Source organism: Notamacropus eugenii, chromosome 2, assembly GCF_028372415.1.
Source record: "Notamacropus eugenii isolate mMacEug1 chromosome 2, mMacEug1.pri_v2, whole genome shotgun sequence".
Taxonomy (NCBI): domain Eukaryota; kingdom Metazoa; phylum Chordata; class Mammalia; order Diprotodontia; family Macropodidae; genus Notamacropus; species Notamacropus eugenii.
In genome coordinates, this window is record NC_092873.1 from 386,367,795 (window position 1) to 386,391,573 (window position 23,779).

The window sequence follows — 23,779 nt, forward strand, 5'->3', positions numbered from 1 at the left end:
CGGTCTTCTGAAGTAAAAGGAGAGAGAGAGAGAGACAGACAGACAGACAGGCAGGCAGAGACAGAGAGAGAGAGACAGAGAGAGAGAGACAGAGAGACAGAGACAGACAGAGAGAGAGACAGACAGAGAGAGAGAGAGAGAGAAAGAGACAGACAGAGAGAGAGACATAGAGAGAGACAGAGACAAAGACACGGAGACAGGGAGACAGAGATAGAGACAGAGGGACAGACAGAGACAGATAGGGACAGAGACAGACAGAGAGACAGACAGAAACAGAGACAGGCAGACAGAGAGACAGAGACACAGAGAAAGAAAAGAAAGGGAGAGAGACAGAGATAGATTTTGCCTGTTCATGCTTTTTGTATGAACCATAAGCCAATGGGAAAGCTTAGTGAAAGGGGATATCTGTCCCTCCACCATACACTTCTGGAAGCAGGCTCATCAAACCTGGTGAGAAGTTGGCAGAATGGTCTAAGGAAAGACCTCATAGAACAGTCTGCTCCCTGCCCCCTACACAGGTAAAGTATTTGCAAACCTCAAAGTGTTATGTAAATGTTAGCTGTTTTTATTTTTAAGTCCTGTATGTAACATTTAAAACTCCTACAAACCCAGTCCCTTCCTCTCTTTCCTGTCTTAAACTTTCCTTCCCTCCATGGGCCAACTATCCTGGCCCATTGCAGTTCCAGGAACACTAGCTGTCCTCCAAGCCTGGAATGTTCTTTCCTTTCTAGCTTCTGCCTCTTAGAATCTCTGGTTTCCTTCAGGACTAGGGTCAAAGACCACCTCCTGTGGGTGACCTTGCAGTTATCCCCTCCACCCATCCCTCAGGGTGCCAGAGCTTTCCCCTCTACGATTACCTCGTGTGTATCTATTTTTGTTTTACTGGCTATCTCCTCTGTTAGATGGCAAGCTCTTTGAAGGTAGGGTCTGCTGTTGCTTTTCTATGTATCCTTAGTTCTTAGCAGAGTCCTGAGCCTATAGTAAACACCTAACAAATCTTGTTGATAAAACTCACTGCTGGAACTAAGAGAGGGAGGAGCCTAAAAGCAGAGGAGCTGACCTCACTAGCAACTTCTGTGCCTTTGCTGGTCTCAAGTCTGTACGTGTATGTGGCCAGAGCTCAGGGGCTGAGGCTTTCTCAACCAAGCCTTGACAATTTATTAACTCACACAACATCGACCACAGCATGGAGGAACCTGTGGCTGGACTAATTATAAGAGGGTTTTGCACTTCAACGACCGCCTGTACTTCCCCCCACCCGGCATACACCAACCTCCTGTTGTCTACAGAAGACTGTGTAAGTCACATTGAGGGGGAAGTTGTTGAGGGAAGGAAGTCTTAGCTGGGGGATTGAGGAACCCTGGCTGTGAGCTATACTCTGTAGAGATGCTTTGGAAAGCCTTCACTCCCCTCATCTTCTTTGTCATGCTCTGGGACCAAGGTAAGGGGTTACCAGAAGGGTGGATTAGGTATGATTAGGACCAGAGAGGCCCTATGGGTAAGAGAGAGCCACTACAAATGAGGCTGTAGTAGCTTCTGACACATACCGGACCCAAGCAAAGTCTATCCCTTGGTTAGACTTAGTTAGTCTGGACACCAGCATGGGAATGGGGTTGGGAGTGGGAGGGCTCACTAGCATAGGCACCACCTCACTTAATGACCCTAAACAGAATCTCTAAACAGATTTTTGTTTCCTGGACTTCACCTTTCCTGGCTGTGAAATACAGGGGAACATTTCTACCTGTGAATTGGATAGATCACTGAGTCTAGAGTCAAGAAGAATTGAATTCAAATCTGGCCTCAGACACTTACTAGCTGTGTGAAACTGAGAAAGTCATTTAACTTTTGTCTGCCTCAACTTCCTCAACTCTAAAATGAGGATAATAATAGCACCTACTTCTCAGGGTTGTTGTGTTATTCAAGTGAGATAATTGTGATACACTTAGCCCAGTGCCTGGCACATAATTTATTATTTTTGAGTCATTTCAGTCATGTCCAACTCTTCAAAGCCCTATCTTGGCAAAAATGCTAGAGTGGTTTGCCATTTCCTTCTCCAGTTGAGAAACTGAGGTAAACAGATTTAAATGATTTTCCCAAGGTCACATAGCTAGTAAATATCTGAGGCAGAATTTGAACTCTGGAAGATGAGTCTTCCTGACTTGAAGTCCAGTGCTCTATCCACTGTGCCACCAAAAGCGCACATAAATGTTAGTTATTATTATCCTTGAAGCAACAAGGAGGCACTGAAGACTTTAGATCAGGAGGGTAACATGGCCATATCTGTGCCGTGTATTATTTTGGAAACTCTTTGTAGACTCAGTTGAAGTGATGCAAATTTGAGCCAAGCTGACCAGTTAGGAAACTATCGCAGTTTTACATGTGAAAAAAAATGAAGGTCTCATGTAGAGTAGTGGCTATATCAATAGAGAGATGAGAATGGAAGTTGAGGAATCTTGTGGATGTAGGCAGTGTAAGATTTGGCAAATGATGAGATATGTGTGCTGAGTGAGTATGAGAGGTCAGGGATGACACCCAGATTGAGAACCTGTATCACTGAAGAAAAAATAGTGAAAGATGATGAAAGAATGGTGAAAGAATGATGAAAGAATGGTGGTACTTTCAATAGAAAGGAAGAAGTTTGAAGGACAGGCAAATTTAGGTCGGGGAGAAGGTAATAAGCTTTCCTTTGGACATGTTAATTTTGAGATGTCAGTGGGATTTCCAAGTGGAGATGCCCAGCACACTGTTAGGTGTGGGATGAAAGTTCAAGAGAAAATTCAGGGGTACATATATAGATTTGGGGATCACCTGTAGGGAGATGACAATTTGAACACATGAAAAATGATGAGATCAAAGGGAAGAGTATATTTAAAGAAGAGGAAAGTGCCCAGGACAGAGCCCTGGGCTACAGTTGTGTCAATGGGACAGGCTATAAATGATTGTGTATGAAACTCAGCAAGAGAAACTGAGAAGGAATGGTCAGCTATGGAGAACTAGGAGAGAGCCTTGTCATAGAATCCAAGGAAGAAGAAAGTAAGTATCCAAGAGAATGGGACAGTGACAAAAGTAACAAAGAAGTTATAGAGTATGAAGACCCAGAAAAGGCCATTGGCTTTAGCAGCTAAGGACTAACTGGTTGGTACAGGAATGTAATGGAACATTATGAATTGTCATTCATACTATACCCTTTTCAACTGTGGGTTGTCAACAGGAGGTTATTCTCTCCTTCCCTCCCTTCCTCTCTCTTTCTCTTTCTCTCTGTCTGTCTTTCTCTTTCTCTCTGTCTCATATATTATATATGTATGTCCAAATATGTGTATCTTGCCGAATTTTCTTATTTCTATCTTTACTACTTTCATCTATGTCCCATTCTCATCACTCACACAGCTACCACCCTAGCTCATTGGGTCCTCATTACCTCTAACCTAGGCTATTACAATAACATCCTCATTCTCCCTGCCAGTAATTGCCTCCCTTTCCAAACTACTATCAACTAAATTGTCACAGTGAGTTTTCTAAGTGCAATCTGACCATTTCATCCCCACCTCCTTACTAAATAACCTCCTGTGGCTCCCTGTTCCTTCCAGGATGATATAGAAACAGTTCTGTTTGGCATTTAACATTGATTGTCCTCTTCATACCTTTCTAATCTTCTTACACTTGACTCCCTTCTATCCATTTTACAATTAGGCTACATAGATCTATTTGCCCTTCCTCACACACAAGACTCCATTTCCTGACTCTGTGCCCAATGTCTTGAATGTTCTCCCTCCTCATCTCTGCATCTTAGAAACTTTGACTTCCTTCAAGACTCAGTTCAAATGCCACCTTTCATATGAGATCTTTACTGATCCCTCCAGTTGACACGGTCTTTACCTCTAATATTGCCCTCCATATACTGTGTAAGCATCTTGTACATACCTATTTATATGCATATTGTCTCTCCCGTTAGAATGAAAACTCCTTGAAGTTTTTGCTTTTCTTTGTGTTTCCAATCTTTACATAGTGCTTAGCACATAGTGATCACTTAACAAATGCTTGTGGGCAGCTTGGTGGTCTCAGTTTCCTCATCTGTAAAATGAGCTGGAGAAGGAAATGTTAAACCAGTCCAATAGCTTTGTCAAGAAAACCCCAAATGAGGCCACATAGAGGAGGACATGACTGAAACAACTGACCACCACCATCAAGAGCAATAAATGCTTTTTGACTGTCTGGCTTCCTGTGGAAAGATCTGTTGTAGTTATTACTACATATGCAAGATAAATGAAAAGTAATTTTTCGAGGGGAAGATACTAGAATCTGAGGCAATTAGAAAAGGTTTCTTGTAGAAGGTGGAACTGAAGCTGAGTTTCCTTAGAAGAAACTAGGAATTTTGAGGTAAAGGCAAAGATGGAGTTCATTCCAGTCATACCAGTCTAGCAAGGAGGTGAGAAACAGAGTATGCAGTGTGAGAAACTGGAAGGAAGGTAGTTTTCCTGAATGTGATAGTGTTTAAATGGATGGAATGTATAGGAAGGCTAAAATGTTAGATTGGACCCAAGGAGAATAGTGCCTTAAGCGGCAAATTTCGATCCTTGAGGTAATATTGAGACACTAAAATTAAATGGTCAGGAAAGTGACATGTTTTGAAATATGTTTTGGTAAAACCACTTTAATTAACTATATGGAAGTAGGATTAGAGTGAGGAGAGGGGAACCATGAGGCACAGAGGCTGATTGTGTGGTTATTTTTATAGTTCAAATAAAATATAATTTGGTCCTGAAGTAGGATTGTTGTCATTTGAGTAGAGAGGAGATATTCAGTCATAGTGCTAAGGTCTGGGGATACAGAGAAATTTAAATATGATGACATGATAACAACAATGTACAAAAATGTATATAAATTGTAAGTAGAAGGTTATATCAGAGGGAAGGCATTCACTACTGGGAAAGACCTTCTGGGGAACTTGGCATTTGATCTGAGTCTTAAAGAAAGCCAGGGAAGCCTAGAGAGAAATGAGAAGGGAGAGTATTCCGGAACTGGGGGACAGCCAGTGAAATGTTTGAGGAACAGTAAGGAAGCTAGGGTAGCTGAATTGAAAAGTGTGTGGAAGGGAGTGAGATGTAAAAAGACTAGAAGGTAGTGTGATGAATGAAAATCTTGAGAGAGAGTTTCTGGGTGAATTAAAAATCAATTTATTGATTAGCTAGCTAATCAATAAATTTGTGATCACTAATCTCTCTCAACAATCAAAGATCCCATCACAGAGTTCATCAAATGCTTAAATACCTTTGGAAAAATGGGTGCCCCTGATAGGCAGAGATCAACCTTGATTGGTGAACAATGAGGATGTAGACTTTCAAATGAGAAAGTGGGCTGAAAGCCTTCAGCTCCTCCTGCTGAGAATGTGGTTTGATCATGAAACCATTCAGAATGGTTTACCTTATTTTCTCCACCTTTGTTCAGCAGTACATGTGTAGGAGCCAAAGCAGTGGATACTGGAAGTGATGTAAGACTAAAGCTTGGCAGGGCGCAATCAGTGATATGATAACTGGGCAAGAGACTTGAGAGAAGAATCGTTTGCTTCATAGAAGAATAGGGAAAAATCCTGAGATACTTTCTTCCTCTTCACTATATCTTAACTACACTTAAAAGTTTGAGGGATGACTTTTCCATAGCTTGTATAAACATGAGCTCTAGTCCTGTATAAAGAAGAGCTTCATGTAGTTCCAGTAAGGATGAAATCAGGCAGACTGGCTCATCATTTGACATAGTTTAGAAATGCTGCCTATGCTGATAACACCAGAATAGTGGGAAATTGTCTAATGTTTGTCCATTGGATCTGTGTTCTTTTCTCCTATATCATAAACTCCTGGAGCAGAACTATTCTTCAAGGCTGTGCACATAGCTGATATTTAGTATATAAGATTTGTTTGGGGGAGGACAAAAGAGAAAGCAAGGGAAGAAAGTCTACCCTAATGTTGCGCTGAGCCTGCCCTATGAACATATACATCAACCTTCATTTTGGAGGGGTTATTTGTCCAGTGTAATTTCCTTTGAGAGTAAAATTAATCAGATTTTGCACACAAAGTCAATGATGTCTACCCTCACTTCCTGGACTTTTCTTTTCTAGGAACATCAGGTTCTGATAAGAAAACAATTAGCATGCCTGTCATCATGGGAAGTCATATCAAGTTACAACCGACTGGTATTCAGAAGTCTTCAGAAAATATAGAATTCGCTTGGTCTGTGAATCTGTCTTCAACTCAGGAAGTATTTAAGATATTGAGTTGGAGAAATGCCTCAAACATGATATTTGGAAAAGAGCAATTTAAAAACAGAGTTAAAGTCGAAACAAAGAACTTGACCTTATTGATTAACTCAACTCAGAAGAATGACAGTGGCCTCTATTTCATGGAAATCACCACAGAGACAGGACATGTTTTTGAGACTGAATATTTCCAGGTTTCAGTGTTCGGTGAGTACCTATGAATGCATTTTCCAGCCTCTCTATCAGCTTTGTAGAAACTGTTTCACCTGGGCCAATTTTAACAGATTTCTTTGCCTCTAGATCCTGTCCAGGATCCAAGCATCCAGGTGACTGGAAAGTCATGGAACAACTCTTTGTGCCATGTGAACCTGTCCTGCTTCGTCCATGGGAATGATGATTTGACATACACCTGGTACAGAGGGAGAGAGCAAATTAAACCCCCAGGGAAACAAGCCCATGTACAACTCCATATCCAAGCCAAGAACACTGAGAGTGACTATACTTGTAATGTCAGCAACCCAGTTAGCTCACGGAGCCGCACAATCAACCTTGCTTGGGAATGCGCTCACCCTTTTTACCGTTCAACTGGAGGTAAGGACAATATTTTCTTACAGCAACAGAAGAAAAGATGTTTCTTTACTAAAGTCCTACGTCTTTTTTTTGTTGATGACAATATCCTTCTAATGTCCCCCTTCTCCCCACATGAGCTAGTTAGCTCAGGAACTTAATTTATTACACTATAAAAGCCAAAGTTATGGGTTCACCCCCTTTCCCCTCCCTCTTGTCATTGTCATTTTCTAGTTTTGTTTTCTGTGTCATCCTCTAGGAAACTTTCTTTCTATATCTCAATTTCCTTATCTATAAAAAGAGGGGTTTTGAGAAGTACCCCAATGTAGTGGATAGCATAGTAAGTAGTCTCAGACTTAGAAAGACCTTGATTCAAGTCTTACCTCAGACGCATAACTATATTGGCAAGTCCCTCAACCTCTACACATCTCAATTTCCTCCTCTGTAAAAATTAAGTCTACGGTTTTTAATATCTTTTCTAGCTCTAAATCTGTCATCCTTTCCTCCATGGCTCCAGACTACACCTTCAAAGTCAGAGAGCCATTCTGCAACCGTGTCCCCTTGGTCATAAGGAGGTTTGAGCTAGAGAGAGTTTACCAGGCTACCTCTCCTCTGAGAAAGGAATATGTCCTTCTGAAGGTGGGTCAGTAGCTCACCTTATATTCCCTACAGGGAAACTGGCATGCTGAGCCAATGGCTTTGAAAGGATATGGCATCTAAAATCATGAACCATGTCTGTGGTACTTTCAGGAAGGGAAAGAGAAATGCCTTATCTGTCCTAGACTGTTGAATTTTAAAAATAGAATCCTTGAAAAAAAAAACAGCTTATGTCTAAATTCTAGCCCAGTTTTGCTAAATCATGCAACTCAGGGAAGTGATCATATTACTCTACCATGAATTACAAATGTCTGAAGTATGGTATGAAACATTCATTTGGGACTTTGAGTTTATCCAATATGGATTTGTTGGAAAAATTTCCATGTGTCCAGTCTTATGCTAGGTGCTATGGAAGATGCAAAAAAGGTATAAGTTATAGTTCCTGCCTTCATGGAACTTATGATCTTCTTCACTCATATCCCAGCCCATTCACATGCAAGTCAAGACATCACTCATGATGTCATTGGTCCTCTTTGAGAGGACCACCACCACAAGTGAAACATTTCAAATTATTACATGACAGAATCTGATTTAGTGCCAAGTTGAGTGGTGAAGACAATAGCACTCCTTGAGTTTGGAGGAGAAAGAATTCAACATGGATTCTTTATAGGTGATGGGAAGTCCCTGAAGATTTTCAGGCAGGGAAGTGATATGACGACCTATTCAATAATATGATTGTTTTGCCAGGTATACAAAGCTGTTAAAAAGTTGTTTGGGTCTGCTTAGTGAAAAGAAAACAGAGATAGTTCTGAACTTTGGAGACTGCGACTGGCACTGTCCACTGATGCAGAGATATTTGGTAAAGGGGGAAGACTCATGGAGGGTAAATGAGGAATTTATCTTTGGATGTCTTGAATTCAAGGGGCCAGCAGTAGTTGTCAAATAGGCACTTGGAAATGGTAGATGTTGCTCAGGCTAAAAGTTGAGTCTTAAACTGCATGGTTATCTTTGTGACTGTGATCATTTAAATCACAGGAGTAGAGGAACATAGAAAGAGAGAAAAAAGGCCAAGGACAAAGTTTTGAAGATCTTAAGGGGCTTAGAGGTAAAAGATGAAAGAATGAAGATTGAGAGGGAAGCCAAGGGCAAAGTGAAATTTTTTTAAATACTATTTCTTTTTTTATTTAATGAGATTTTTTTAGAAAGATATTTAGCAGTGTCAAATGACAGAGCAGTCATTGAATTTGCATAATAAAAGGCATCGATGACCTTGGAAAAAGTAATTTCAGTGGAATAATGGGAATGGAAACCAGACTGCAGGAAAGTGAGGAGTTAATTCCTATTAGTCTATTGAGGGAGAAAGTAGAGAAACAGACTGCTCTTTCTAGAGGTTTAAGAGTGAAGGTACAAGTCATAATAAGATTATAGCTTGAGAAATAATAATGTTAACGAAATGATTTCTAGTGTTTTTAAAAATTCAAATAACTAAGTTTTTAAAAAAATTAATCTATCCCTCCAACTATCCAGCCCCAATACCTACATTTAGTAATTTTAAAAAAAGACACTCAAAACAAATCCCTTAATACATGTATGCATAGTCTAGCAAAGGGGAAAATTTTTAAAGGACAGATATGAGCCTGTTTGAAGGCAGAGAGGAAGGACTGAGGAGTGAGAGAGAAGCCAAAGATAAAAAGAGAAGCAGATGGAATGATAAATGGAGGGACCCAAAAGACACAGGAGGTCATGAAATCAAGGGCATATGTTACTCTTTTCAAGGAAGAGGAACATCACCTCCTCAACAGAGGGAGTGAGAAGAGGATAGGGGAGTACATGGAGAAATTTTGACATTTTGAAGAGAAAAGAAAATGAGAGCGCTCATGAAGAGGGGTCTAAAATCTTTCTAGTAAAATAGAAGGAAAGAATATCTTTTGAGAGAGAAGAATATGTCAGTGAGTTGGAGACTAGAGCATGGTGGAGGTTTGAAGCAGTTGCTGTGGGGATAGTTATAAGGGGTAAATAAATGATAAACAGAAACATTATGGTGCAGTGGTGAGGACTCATATGAGATAAGAAAGTGTGAATTTTGTATTATGACTAGCTAGGAGACAGAGTTGTTGAAAGAGGTTTCTCTGAATTGGAGATTATCAGGGTGGCTACAAGGAGAAAAAGGAGGAAAAAAATTTAAGGACAGAGGACAGTGATGCACTGTTGAAAAGACTAATGAAGTGGTCTATATTGAAATATGAAAAGTATTGCCAGAACAGGGATGATGACCTGGTAGAACACAGAGGTAAGGCTCAAGGGAGATGCAGTGATGAAAATAAAGAATAGGTTCAGGAAGAGTGAGGCAATAGGAATAAAAGGGATAGTTGAGTTGATAAGTCAGGGTGTTACAAGAATTATCCACATATATATTGGTATCATTGAGGATAATGGAAGGAGCTGAAGGGAAAAGAAGCTTGTAGGTCAATTGCTGAAGTCAAGCAATTATTAAGTGTTTGCTACGATTGTGGTGTTTTATTAGGAACTCTAGGGACTATGGAAAAAGATAAAATGTGGTTATTCCATTAAAGAGTTTACAATCTATTTGGGAGTAAAGATAAATTCCTAAACAATAGTGAATAATGCACAATAATATGTGACTAAGTATTACTAAGCCCCACAGAAGGAAGTGTTCATTGAAAGAGAGAGATCCCCAAAGGCTGAAGAATCTTAGGAAAACCTTATGGACGTGGTGGGACTTGAAATGGATAAGAGGTGGATGTTGTTGTCATTCAGTTATGTCCTACTCTTCCTGACCCCATTTGGAGTTTCTTGCAAATATAATAGAGTGGTTTGCCATTTCCTTTGGCTCATTTTACAGATGAGGAAACTGAGACAAAAAGAGTTAAGTGACTTGCCCAGAGTCACATAGCTAGTAAGTATCTGAGGTTGGATTTAAACTTAACCTACTTAATCTACATCTACTGCCTACCCAAGGAATTGGATAGGCAGAGGCAAAAGTGGAGGGCATGCCAAATGAAGGGTCTACCACAAGCAAAGGAACAGAGAAAGGAATGAGTATGGGAAAGTAGAGAGACCTGACAGGTATAGATTAAAGGCTGTCACTGTAGCAGTTTAAGGTCCATCCTTCAGTTCTAATTTTTATGAAATGATGCAGTGTGTCTTTCTAGGATGAGAGAGAAAAGTTGGGAGATGAGTGGGAAGGATAAGATCTCAGTCCCTGTTCTTTTTGCCTTTCTCAGAATTGTGGTTGCCGCTGGTTTTGGCTTTCTCTATGATTCCCCTGGTCATTCTATTTCTCAGCACCATTGTTTGCCTGTATGTATCAAGAAAGAGGAAGAGGAGGAGGAAGCAAGTAGCAGGCAAGTAGAAAGACCCAAATCAGTGGTTGTTGCACAGGAGGCGGTTCTAGTTGATGCAAGATCTTGATAGCCTCTCACAGCTCATGTTCCCAAGAATCCTTGGAGAGAAATATTTGGGGTGGTAGTGAGAGGTATATACTATATCCCAGTCCCTCCTGATATCCCACAAACCTATGTATACATCTCCTACTTTGTCTCTGAGTCTTAGTGATATATCATATAAGACACTGGCAATTTTTGGACACCTATCCCTACTCTCAGAAATTCCTCCCAGGGTCTTGGTGTCCAGCTGCTTCCCAGGATCTACTTGCTTCATGGCATAGTTGTTACAAAATACTACCTTGCTCTTAAAGGCCATATAAATGTGGTCAATGGTATTCTTGATGTCTTGAGAATTTGCCTGTAATTCTTGGTACAGATTGCTCGATATTTGATTGATTGCCACAATGGAGAAGTTGCCTGATGAAGGTGTAAGATTGCCTTCCCTGGAGATCTTTCTGAGAACTCATTCGTTTGGAATAGTGAAATGCAGTCCTACAATGAGGCAGTGCACTGGGGAGGGAAGCATGACTTCTGAAGTACCCCAGTCCCAGCTCAGGCATCTTCATTCTTTGCTTCTATTTTCCCACAGATATGAATGCGACATCTTATAAGAACATTGGTTGTTGTAAGCCCAAGAGAAATAAGGTATGTAAACCCAGGTGTTGCTGGAATGAGTGTCCAGAATGTTCCTTGGGACATGGCAATTTGTAGCAGGGCTTGGAATGACAGGAATCAAGGACTGTCTTACCAATCCTGACTGTATGCACCCACTTGACAATCTGGATTTTGGTCATGGGAAAGGAAAGGGGAAAAATAGTATGACAAGGGAAAGATGATAAAAAATGAAGAAGCAGAGACAGAAACATTGGAACGTAGGATCTAGAATTGGATAGAACCTCAGAAGTAATTTAGTCCAACCTCCTCATTTTGTAGATGTGGAAATTGATCTAGGGAGGCCATCAGTTGTCCAGTTGCACAAAAGTAGTAAGTATTGTAGTGATTCTCTGAACTCATTCTTCAGAGTGAGGCCAGCTACTTCATTCCATTCAGTTCCAGGGAAACCTCTGAAGGGTCAAAAGCATCTTTCTCTAATGCTATCCCCTTGAGGCCCCATTCTGGTGTGTTCTCTCCACTGGCGTCAGTGATTGTTGCCCCAGTTCTCTTCAATGCTATCAATTAGCTTTTACAAAGTTATATTTACTTTGAAGGTATAACAAGAACAGAAGCCCCAACATTCCCTCCTATCACCGGGGGGGCACTCTTCCCTAGCTGTCTCTGTTCCTAAGGAAAGTGGACTCAAACTTAATACTACTTCTATATAATATCCACCACACATGTCAAATGAATTTCTTTTAATATATATACTTAACTTAACATACATAAATATACATACATACATATATATAGATATATACTTAAAATTATTTTTTTGAAGTTCATTTCTAAATGTGGCATGGCTGATGGGTAGATGAATCTGCCGCTCTGCTACTTCTGGACTGGTCCAGGCAGGTGTGCCAGGGACTTTGTTCCTTGCCATCTGACTTTTGGCAAATGTCAAGTCCTTGCACACACTTCACCACCCAGATTTTTGTGGCTTAATAATATGACCTTTCAGAATGTACAAGATCATAGCCAACTCTAATATCTTTCACTTAAAACAAGAAAGAATGAAAAATTCAAAGGAGAGAAGTTCTGTATTCATGGGGTACATGTCAGCCTTGGATGGGAAGGGCTTGAGGTCTTTCCCCTTGTTTCTTTTACTGGAACAGCAGTGAGACAGGAAAAAGCCGGAGCCCAAGAGAAAGACCCTGGTTGTTTCATGCCAGAACACATTTAGCTGCACAGTCAACAGTTTGTATCCTTGTCAGATGGTTTGGTAGCAAACCAGAACCAGTTACAGAATGTCTGTGCATGCTCCAAATTGGAAATCAGGGCACTTTTATTACCCACCATCATACCTTTCTGGAACGAGGTTCCCTAATCTCTTTCACATTGGGGACTGTATCAATCCCACCCCACCTCAATGTTTAGGGTCAAAAGTGTTGTTTTTTTAAATTCAGTGGCTATCCTCTTCTGTACAATATCAGTCATTTGGGGGTAGCGGTGGCTCTAGAGTTATCTTCCCCTTCTCGTTTCACTAATAAGGACATAATTCAGAGAAAAGGCTTGGTCACTTCTCATTTACTATACTGAGACCCCAAAAGCTCAGCCTTCATTGAGTCAGCGTCTCACATCCAAGATGGTCAGTCTTGGTAAGCAAGTACCAGCTATCATGCAACTCAATAGATTACGCAAAATCTCCAGTTTCTGAAAATGCCAGGAGAGGATTAGTGTCCTGGGTTTAGCTGGATACTGATAGTTATTTGAGAAGTAATGATTGAAATCAGAGCTGATAAGAAAGAAAAAGCCTCTGATTTGTGTGTGTGTGTGTGTGTGTGTGTGTGTGTTACAAGTAGGGTGGGCGGTAAGATAAACATAAAATCTCATCTAGCTCTAAATCAATATGGGAGTTTCAGGCAAAACCACTCAGCCAAGCAATTTCCATCATGTATAGGTAATTGGGTGGCATGTTTTCCAAGATACAACCACTACATCTCTTGCACAAGAGAAATTTTCTTATGGAGCTATTTCGCTCTGGGGGCCAAAGGTCTCCTGGGAGGAGAAAACCCCAGTCTCTATTTATTCCCTACTTGAGCCCATATCACTGAACTAGATGTATGAATTGCCCAACATAGGAATCACTCAATGGCACTGAATGTCTTTTCTTTCCTGTACCTCTAGGAAAGGCTCTTTTGGGGAGCATAAGAGAGAACAAGACCATTTCAAATGGGAGCAGAGAATAGCTATCTCCTTCATTAGACCTTGGACTATCTGAAAAATGGGAGCCTTTCTCTTCCTTCTTTATTTCTCAAACTATCACATCCCTGACTCTGATATTTGGAATTTGAAAGTGTTCATTAGTTGTTATAGTATTTTTTTCTTCCCTTTTCCCTTTGTGGCATCGCATCATTGCTGCCACCAGATGGAAGGATGATTACACAGGAAGTCAGCAAGAATCTGCTCTCAACTCCCAAGTAAAAATCATCATAGTCGTATGATACAGTTAGAATCAGTTGTGACCTTTAAATACTATCTGGTACAGCTCCCTCCTTTCACAGATGAGGAGACTGAAGACTGCAGAGGTTCAATTACTAATTTAAAGTCACAAAGGTACTAAGTGACTAAGGCAGAATTCAAGTCCAAGTCTTCTGACCTAGAGCCATTTCTTGTTTTACTGTCCCCTTTTCTTCCTTATATAAATGCGTTTTCCTAATTAGGGTAACTCAAAATTTGATTAATCTAAGGACGTATTGACAATTTTAATGAAAAAATGCCTTTAGAACAGGTGTTCTTAATTTTTTCATGTGTCATAGGCCTAGTGCAACCTCCCTCTTTAGAATTTTTTAAAATTTAATTAATTAATTTATTTTCAGTTTTCAACAATCACTTCCATAGGTCTCAGATTTTCTCCCCTTCCCTCTCCCCTCCCTTGCCAGGATGGCATGCAATCTTGTGTGGGTTCTACACATACATTCTTATTAAACACATTTTCACATTAGAAGAATAAAAACAAATGGGAGAAACCTTGAGAAAAACCAAACCAAAACAAAACATAACACAAGAGCAAATAGTCTGCTTCATTCTGCATTCTGATTCCATAGTTCTTTCTCTGTATGTGGATGGCATTTTGCCTCAAGAGTCTTTTGGGAATGTCAGAATTTTTAAAAATAATTTAAGGAAATGATAAATTTCAGTTAGAAGTTAGTGAAAATAAAGATAATTTTTTTTGCCATCCAAGTTCACAGACTCTTTGAAATTTAAGCACAGACTCTATGTTCCCAAGGTTATGAATTCCTGCTTTAGAACAAACAAGTTAAAACCAATCTTACATAGAAGTATGAACTGCCTTATTGGCAAACTCCTCTCTTCCAAACATAGTCTATTCTTACTGCCACATCTGTCCCTAAATGTATGGGTAAAAGATTTATCCTTTAGTGACATTACTGATTCCTTACATTTGCATGACTTCGATTTGTATAGTGTTCTACAAGGTTATAGAATACTTTTCACATACATTTAAGAATCATGGAATTCAGAATCTCAGAAGTAGAAGTGTGCTAAAGTAAATGTTTAATAATGTCCTCTCAGAAAAGAATGCATGAACAACACAGCTTTAAGTTTAATGTGCATTGTTAACATTTTCTACACCACTTTCTTAAATCTAGACAGTCAACAAAACAATTAATCAAGCCCTGATTTATAGCTTTGACAATTTCTGAAGTGTAAATGGTCACATTGGAAATTGAACTACAGTGGCTTGTAAGCCAGTACAAGCTGGCTCTAGCACACTCCCTTGATACAACGCTGTATGGCCCAGCTCATGGCTGTTAGATATCCCTGAGAAGTGGCCATTCAACCTTTCTAAGAAGGCTTGCAGCAATGGGGAAACTCACTCCCTCAAAACATAATTTTGAACAGCTCTAGTTCTTAGGATGTTTACGTCATATATCAAGCAAAAATCTCCCTTTCTGCTCTTATTTCTCCCCTCTTGGGTGAAATAGAATAAACTGAATCGTTCTTCTACCTGGCACCTCCTTAAATATTTCAAGAGAGCTATCATGTCTCCCATAAATCTCTTCTTGAGGCTAAATAGCCCTAGCTCCTTTAATTGATTCTCTCATGGCAGGGGCCCCAGTTCTCTAATTTTGGTAACCCTGTTCTGCAGGCCTTTCAATTTGCTACCACCCTTCCTAAAATGTGGTGCCCATACTGGACACAATATTTAGATGTAATCCGATCTGGACAGAACATTGTTGTTTGCTGTTGTCAGCTTTCCTCTTCTCCGTATTAATATTACATTTTAAAAATCATATTTATTATTATGAACATCATAAACATATATGATCATTTCCATATGTGTGGATCATTTGCAGTTCTCCTTTTAATCCTGTAAAACATTTCCATATTAGTCATTTTTTACAAGAAAACTTGGATTAAAAAAAGAATAAAAGAAAGTCAAAAAGGGCATGCTTCTGCCTGTATTCAGACAGCACCAGTTCTTTCTCTGGAGGTGGATAGCATGTTTCATCATGAGTTCTTTGGAATTGTTTTGGATTATGACATTGCTGAAAATAGCTAAGTCATTCACAGTTTATTCATCGTACAATATTCTATTACTATGTACCATGTTCTCCTGGCCCTGCTCTCTTCACTTTGCATCAGCTCATGTCTTTTCAGGTTTTTCTCAAATCATCCTGCTTGTCCTTTCTTACAGTACAATAGTGTTCCATCACTATCATATAATACTGCTTGTTTAGCCATTCCCCAATTGATGAGAAGTCTTTTGATTTCCACTTCTTAACCATCAGAAAAAAAGCGTGCTTAGATCATTAAAAAAAAACAGTGACCATTGAAAAGTGACCATTCTTGGAGATCTGACAATTAATAAACAAGCCAGGCACTGTACTAGCAGATTATAAAAATAAATGTAACGCAACGTCTGCCCTCATGGAGCTTATGTTCTATCCGGGCAGAAAACACAGCCATATACAGGTATATGTAAAATAAATAGAACATTTTCAGGGAGAGTTACAGGGAGTCACTAGTAGCTGGCAGCAGGGAGGGTCAGAAAAGGCTTCATGTCAATGGCAGTGATTGAAATGAGTCTTGAAAGAAATCAGAGATTCCAAGAAACGGTAGTGAGAAGATAATCAGTACATTCCAGGCTTGGAGGCAGTAAGTACCAAGGCATGAAGATGGAAGATGAAGTGTGATGGATGAGGAAGAGTAAAAAATGTATTTTGAATGGACCATAGAGTGCATGAAGAAGAGAAATGTGTAATAAGGAAGGGAAACTCGTTTGACATTAGGCTGTGAAGGGGTTTAAATGCCCATAAGAATAGTTTACATTTAATGCTATAAATAAAGGGGAGCCACTGCCTAACTCAAGCTTTAGAAAACTCATTTTGGTAGCTGTACAGAGGGTGAATTGGAATAGGGAAAAGATTTAAAACAGAGATCAATTAGGAGGCTATTGGAAGGGTTATTATAGTAGTCCAAGAAAGAGGAGATAAAAACTTGAACTAGGCTAGTGGAAGTGTGAGGAGAAAGAAAGGGATATGGAAGAGAGATGTTATAGAGGTAGAAATGACAATATTTGACAACTGTTTGGTTATATGGGTTAGGAACATAGTATTAATACTGAACTTGAAATGAAAGGTTAGTGATGCTCTACTTATCCCTTCTCTTGTATAGGTGCAGAATTTCTGTGGAGCAGAAAAAAGAAACTCCTTCTATTCTGTAGTCCAACTTCCAGAACAGGTACATTTTCAACTTCTCAGATGACTCAGAGTCATGACAGAGAGTCTTGCAGGAGTCTATATGAGTCAGGGGTGTGCTGGAGCCACCTCTGATTGACTTAGCAGCACGTGCCCATATTGTTCTATAAAGAAAGCAGTGAGCTTATCAGGAATGTAATAGAAGGTTCATGGAATGAAGTCATCACTAGATGATAACAGCAGGATAATCTGGGAAAGTGTAAGAATGAGGAAGTCATTTCTCTCCAATAGTACTGGAATAGAATTTTCTAACTGTTAAAACATCTTCAGAGATACTCAGTAATGAAGTCCAGAGAGAGAAAGCTATTTGGCTAAGTGGTTGGGCTAGGATCAGAACATCTGACTCTCAGTCTAGTGCTTACACAGTTGGTGAAGTTTTTCTTTGTCATCTTGTACTCCTCCTTTCTCTCCCTCACTGTAAACATTTTACCAAAATCTTGCACAGGGTATGTGCTTAATAATTCAATGGAAGAGTAAAAGTTCTTATCTGTCTGAGTTGGAGTAAGGCAAAGATCACTTCTCCACATCATTGTCAGCACCATTTCTTTTGTAATGGTTTTATTTTTTTCTACCACTAGCTTCCTGCTTCCACAGCTGCTAGTCAAGATAAAACAATATATGCATTAGTACAATTCTCCAAGCGTGTATGTCTCCTTCTCCAGGATAAGTATTTATATGTTTATATTTGTATGAACATGCATGTCTACATCCATATGTGAATATTCAAAAGATATATGTATGATTGTCTTTATGTTGATGTGTAAAAGTTTGTGTATTTAAGGGTGGGTTTATGTGTGATGTGAAGAGCTGCTCTCCCCTAGCTTGGGGCCAAGGATGTGGCTTCTGGCCCATGCTGTCTTGAGTGTACCTGTTAAATAGCCAGGACTCTAGTATTAAATACCTATAGCTTAGAGTTGATAAGTAAACAGGAGATACAGGCTCTTCAGCTCTTCTAGGAGAGACGGGAAAGATAAAAGCAGAATCCTCCCAAGGGGGAGAGAAAATGCAGAGAAAGAGAGGGAGTATTTAGTTCAGTATAGCCAGGACAGCAGAAGAGACCTTCTTTGTGTGTAGCCAGAGGGACTTAGTGTAGTTCAGTCCGCCTAGATGAGGAGTAGAATCTAGGGATAAGATAAAAGATGCAATAGGCAAAGGTGATGCCAAGGACATCAGGAGAAGAGATCCAAACTCAAATCCTCAGAGAATTAGGTGGAAAGACCTTGGACATGGATAGATCTGGTCCAGAAGGAGAAATCTCAGTAAGATTTGACTTATGCTGGACAAAGCTGGGTGGTATCTTTGCTGCTAATTGTCTGCTTCCATATAGTTGTCCTTTCCTCTCTTCTCATCAGTTGATTCGATTGTCCTGAATATATTTAAAAGAACTAGTCAAAGTGTGTGCTGCTGTCAGAGGGAGATAAGGGATGAGAGATAAGGTCAGGCTATGTTCTTAAGACTGCAGCCAGCCACAGCTAGGAGCTCCAAACTCTGGGTTTTGGGCAATGAGAGTGGGATACCTACTTTCTTCCTCGTGTATATACTCACCATTGTCTGGAGTCAGATCTATGTCCAGAGACAAGATGGCATTCCTTGCTCTCCCTGGAGATCACAAAGCAACATGTTTATGCCCTGAGGAATAGATGCTGGGGGAACTGACTGCTGGCTATGGGACCTTTGATACTCCTTGAAGTCTCTACATGGTCCCTCTGGGTGGGTCCAAGTTCATCACAACTTAGTGCTACCCTACAATAGCAGTGGTAACTACATCTCTCAGATTTAGGCTGACTCCTCTCTCCCTTTGGATTTTCAGCAGCCTTCTTCCAAGCAAATGAAGCCCAACTCATCCCAGTCAGTTACTATCTACCAAGAGGTAAATTACAAAATTACTTTCTGAATATACTGGCTCCCCACATCCATCAAACCTCTTTTCATTGGTATGCTTCAGCTTGAGAGAAGGCATAGATATTGTGTATCATTGGGTAACTGTGTATAGAGCCCATTTCAAAGAGGGAAAAAATTTAAGCCTACTGCAAATAAGTGCTTCCTCAGTTTCAGTCAGTGACCTGGTTAGAATCTAGAAGACCTGAATCTACAGCAACCTCAAGACCTAATCCTAAAAGGGCAGAACTTCTTGGGCCATTCAAATGTACCTGATGACCTAATTTTGCCTTTTTTGGTTAGCACTGCAGAGGTCATATAGGGATTTGTGTAACAGAGCAGATGGTTTGCTCAGTAGGTTAGACTATGATGCTAACAAGGCCAGGGCCACTGGTTTGATTCTCATTTGGCAGCGGAGAAATCCTCTTGATGGCTAGAGATTGCAAATCCTAACTGTAAGGCAATTTTCTTATAAAATCATGCGGCAGGTTGCAAGGCAGGCTGAGTAACACTGACTGGCTCATGCAGGATAATCTATGGTATTATCATTATTTTCAGGACTGTAATTCAAAAAATGTGCCCGTGGGGCTGTGCCTGGCAAATAAATGCTTTTTTTCTATTAATTCTTTTGTTAGTAAAGATCTTCTAGCCTGGTTCTCTGTTCCTTTCCCTCGGGCAGAACTGATATTTGGAATTCCGTACAGGGCTACACCTCTAATCTGACCAAGATCATTTGAGGTTTGAATTGAGAAATTCTGCCCAAGGATAGAGATCTTAGTTCCTACCAAAGGGTGACCACGAAGAAGGCCTTATACCTCAAAAGTACAGAATCAGCAGACAGCAGCTTCCTGGGAATGAGGCACCCAAAGCTTCATGCTTTTGACTTTTCATTACACCATTTTGGGCTTTCTTGGCAAAGATACTTTCTTGGCCAAGATACTTGGCAAAGTGGTCTGCCATTTTCTTCTCTAGCTCATTTTACAAATGAGGAAATTGAGAAAACAGGATTAAATGACAAGGGTCACAAAGCTAGTAAGAGTCAGAAGTAAGATTTGAACTCACATCCATCTGACTCCAGGCCCAGCATTCCATCCACTGCACTACCACCACCAATAACAATGTGCAGCCCTTGCTATATTCCAGGTACTGTGCTCAACACAAGGTTTGCTATAAAATGTCTCTATTTCTATCTATATATTTGTCTATATTCTGTGTGCATACAGAATATATATATATACATATATACATGTAGTATACATCCATGTACATTTTATACATGTATGCATTTAGAGAATGAGAGAGCGAGAGACAGAGACAGAAGCAGAGACACAAATGGAGAGAGCTCAGTCCTGCCCTCAAAGACCTTGTATTCTAATATGGGAAAACAGCACATAAAGGGGAGTGGTGACTGGGAGTGGGGAGTGTTTTGGGGAGGTGGAAAGTGTATGTGGGGAAGAGGGAGAGTGAGAGGAGCAAAGATGACTAGATTAGCTTTCCCAAGTACTGAAGCCTAGATTCTGGTGTGGAGGTTCAAGGGTCAGATGGTCCTGTGTGGAAGGTTCTATATCACCAATCAGGAGTGTAGGAATCTGGTAGAGTAGACACAGGTAGATTGTAGGTCTGAAGGTAGGAACTGAATGTATTCCAATTCTTCTTACTCAGGTCCAGAGACCCAATCGACTGTCTTGTAAGGAGCTGGAAATGTTCCGCGTCTATTCCTAACAATGAGAACTGGAGTCCAAAGTGAACATACTATTGAAGCATTTTGAGGGCTAGAAGATTTGGTAATAAGAGCAACTCAGATTTTTATAGCTCTTGGAGGATTACAAAGCTCTCTCTGTACAACAGCCACATGAGGAAAAGAATGCAAGGATTGTTCAAATATTCCATCAGTTTGAGATTTTCTTCAAAGATGTGAAGCACTATTCCTTTTTGCCTGCCTGTGTATTACTTTTCCATGTCAGTTCATAAGTTAATATTAAGAGGTCCATTTCACATGCTGGAAGACTTCCTAGTTTTCTTTTCATATCATAAAGATTGAAGTAGAACATTCAGACTATAATCCTATTACCCCCTGATTCTTGCTATATGCCTAACCCATGTTACTGTTCAATCATAAACTTCTGTGTTGACATCTTTTGCTCTAATTTCTTTTATACAGTCTCTTATTCTATGTTGCAGTCTGGTCAAACACACCATGCACTTCTCCACTGCCCTCTGGTCAACTGTTATTTATTAATTCTTCAAAGGCTATAGAATTTTATGACAGAGCCATACAGTAACATTGATAAGAATGTTACTTTTAAAAAGATGGAACTTTGTTTCTGTGAATATTTACAGATGAGCGAACCAGGAGGGACACAAGAAGCAACTCTCAGAGTCAAATACTCTGATTCTATATTTCTTCTTATCCATGATCAACAGTGTTTGGAATAAAAATAGTATTTAAGCACCTGTGTCCACTTGGGGGCTGAAAGAGTTGACTGAACTGGAGAATTCACCAAAGACCTTGAAATAGTTCACCCACCAATGTGCATAGCTCTGGAGCGGCCATTTGGAGTTTATTCAAGGCCTATGTAACATAGACTTTATATGATTGTTCTGGAGGATTATTGTAAATATCCATTATGGGAGAAAGGGGTGGTAGGCACATCACAGATAGAAATTACAAGGCATAGAGAGGTAATTTTACTGAAAGTCACATGACAAATCACTAAATACAAAGATGTTCATTTTCTGAGATTCTAATCAATCTACAAGCACTTATTAAGCACTTACTACATAGCAGACACTGTGCTAAATGCTGAACCACAAACATAAAAGTAGTTTCTGCCCTCAAGGAGCTCACATATTAATGTCTGAAAAAGAATTTAAATAAATAGGGACATAAATTTCCCCATTGACATTTTTTTTACTCTGATTCTTTGATACAGACAAGATAGACACGTAGGAAAATAGAGTTCTTAAGACCTTTTATGTCATGGACCCTTTTGGTAGGCTGGTGAAGCCTATGAACACTTTTCCATGTTTTTAAATGCATAAAATAAAATAGATCACAAAGGAAACCAATTATGTCAAAATACAGTTAGCAACATAATTTTTTAAAAACAACAACAAACCAACCAAGTTTAGAACTATGGAATAGAAGGAACATCATCTTAGAGGGAAACACTGAAGTGGTTGGGGTGGAGCAGTATAGGGAAGGCTGACTGTGGTAGCAGCATTTGAGCTGAGCATTGAAAAAAGTTGAATGTTAAGAGGCAAGATTGAGGAGGTAAATGTTTTATGCCTGCAGGATTGTCACTGCAAGGACATGGAGACAGGAGATTACTTGTTATGTATTAGGAAGAGCAAGTTGAGCAAGTATTGCTGGACCACAGAATGCATGGAGTATGACGACTAGAAAGGAAGGAAGGGGCAAACATGTGAAGAGCCTTAAAAATTTCCCAAAGAGGATTTTATTTTTGATTCTGGAGGTAAATTGATTAGGTAGGGAGGTGACATGGTTGGACCTATAGTTTAAAATGGTGGTGGCTTTAATAATAATAGGGAAGGGGCAACTAGGTGGCAGAGTGAATAGAGTACTCACCCTGGAGTCAGGAGGGCCTGAGTTCAACTCCATCTGGCCTTGTTGACATAGGAAGAAGTATTCTCTGAGTTTACTCAGAGAACAAAGACACTGTTAGGTACAGGCTTTTCTTCTGGTTGATTAAATCAGGTTCTGGCCCTTATTAAAGACCAAAAATGATATTAAACGATCATCAATATTAAGTAGTAGCTACTTATTTTGAAACTCATTTATCCCCAAATTCTGTGGGATTTGAACCCAGGTCTCCTCTAACTCGAAATCTACAATATGCAATAGGAAGGGGGAAATGTATTCAATTAATGAGTCTTCTTCTCTATTTGCAAGTGTTTTTATAATAGAGGAAATAGCCTGTGTGTGTACTTCAAAGCAATGAATAAGATTGACAGGTCAGTTCCATGCTGAAGCATTTTTCTTTTTTTAAAAAATATTTTTTCTTAATTCCATTTAAAAATTTTTAATATTTGATTTTAAATTTTTGAGTTTTAAATTCTCTCCTCTCCTCTCTTCCCCCCTCTCATTGAGAAAATAAGCAATTTGACATAGGTTATACATATTCAGTCATATAAAACATTTCCATTTAGTCATGTTGTGAAAGAAAACACAGACTCCCCAAAAAACAAATAAAAATAAGAAAAATAAAGTTATGAAAAAGTATATTTTGGTCTGCACTCAGACTCCATAAATTTTTCCTCCCTCTGCTGATGGATAGCACTTTTCATCATGAGTCCTTTGGAATTGTCTTAGATCATTGTATTGCTGAAAGAGCTATGTCATTCACAGTTAATCATCACACAATATTGCTGTTACTGTGTACAGAGTTCTCCTGGTTCTGCTCCCTTCGCTTTGTGTCAGTTCATGTAAGTCTTTCCAAGTTTGCTGAAGCATTTCTCTAATGCAGTCAAGGTCTTGCATTTGTTCATACATAGATGAAAAATTATACTACCTTTAAACTGTGTCATTTAGTCACAAGGGGAACCAGGCAAGAGGGAGTTTAGATGGCTCAGTGCAAAGTCAACAATACTTCTGGGAAAACAAATAAAAATATATGGCAGAGTGATGCTGGATCAATAATATCGTTTTTGTAAACACATCAACCTAGAATCTGTTTTCAATT

The 23,779-nt window shown here is 39.6% G+C and overlaps 1 protein-coding gene across 1 annotated transcript; it reads left to right on the plus strand.

Moving 5' to 3' along the window:
- The first annotated feature begins 1,306 nt into the window (after positions 1-1,306).
- LOC140529049 (natural killer cell receptor 2B4-like) lies at positions 1,307-21,223 on the plus strand. Its single transcript, XM_072647449.1, has 9 exons — positions 1,307-1,441; positions 6,113-6,457; positions 6,551-6,841; positions 10,660-10,779; positions 11,411-11,466; positions 17,116-17,181; positions 17,777-17,842; positions 19,009-19,068; positions 20,739-21,223. Exons 1-9 carry the CDS (start codon positions 1,387-1,389, stop codon positions 20,796-20,798), a joined length of 1,119 nt encoding a protein of 372 aa, XP_072503550.1. The 5' UTR covers positions 1,307-1,386; the 3' UTR covers positions 20,799-21,223.
- Positions 21,224-23,779: the final 2,556 nt, after the last annotated feature.

What these genes read in the sequence shown, in the direction of transcription:
- LOC140529049 (XM_072647449.1), top strand. Translation starts at nt 1,387, where the DNA reads ATGCTTTGGAAAGCCTTCACTCCCCTCATCTTCTTTGTCATGCTCTGG. An exon ending in TGTCATGCTCTGGGACCAAG is followed by an intron (nt 1,442 to 6,112) that starts GTAAGGGGTTAC and finishes TTTCTTTTCTAG; the next exon opens with GAACATCAGGTTCTGATAAG. An exon ending in CAGTTACTATCTACCAAGAG is followed by an intron (nt 19,069 to 20,738) that starts GTAAATTACAAA and finishes CTTCTTACTCAG; the next exon opens with GTCCAGAGACCCAATCGACT.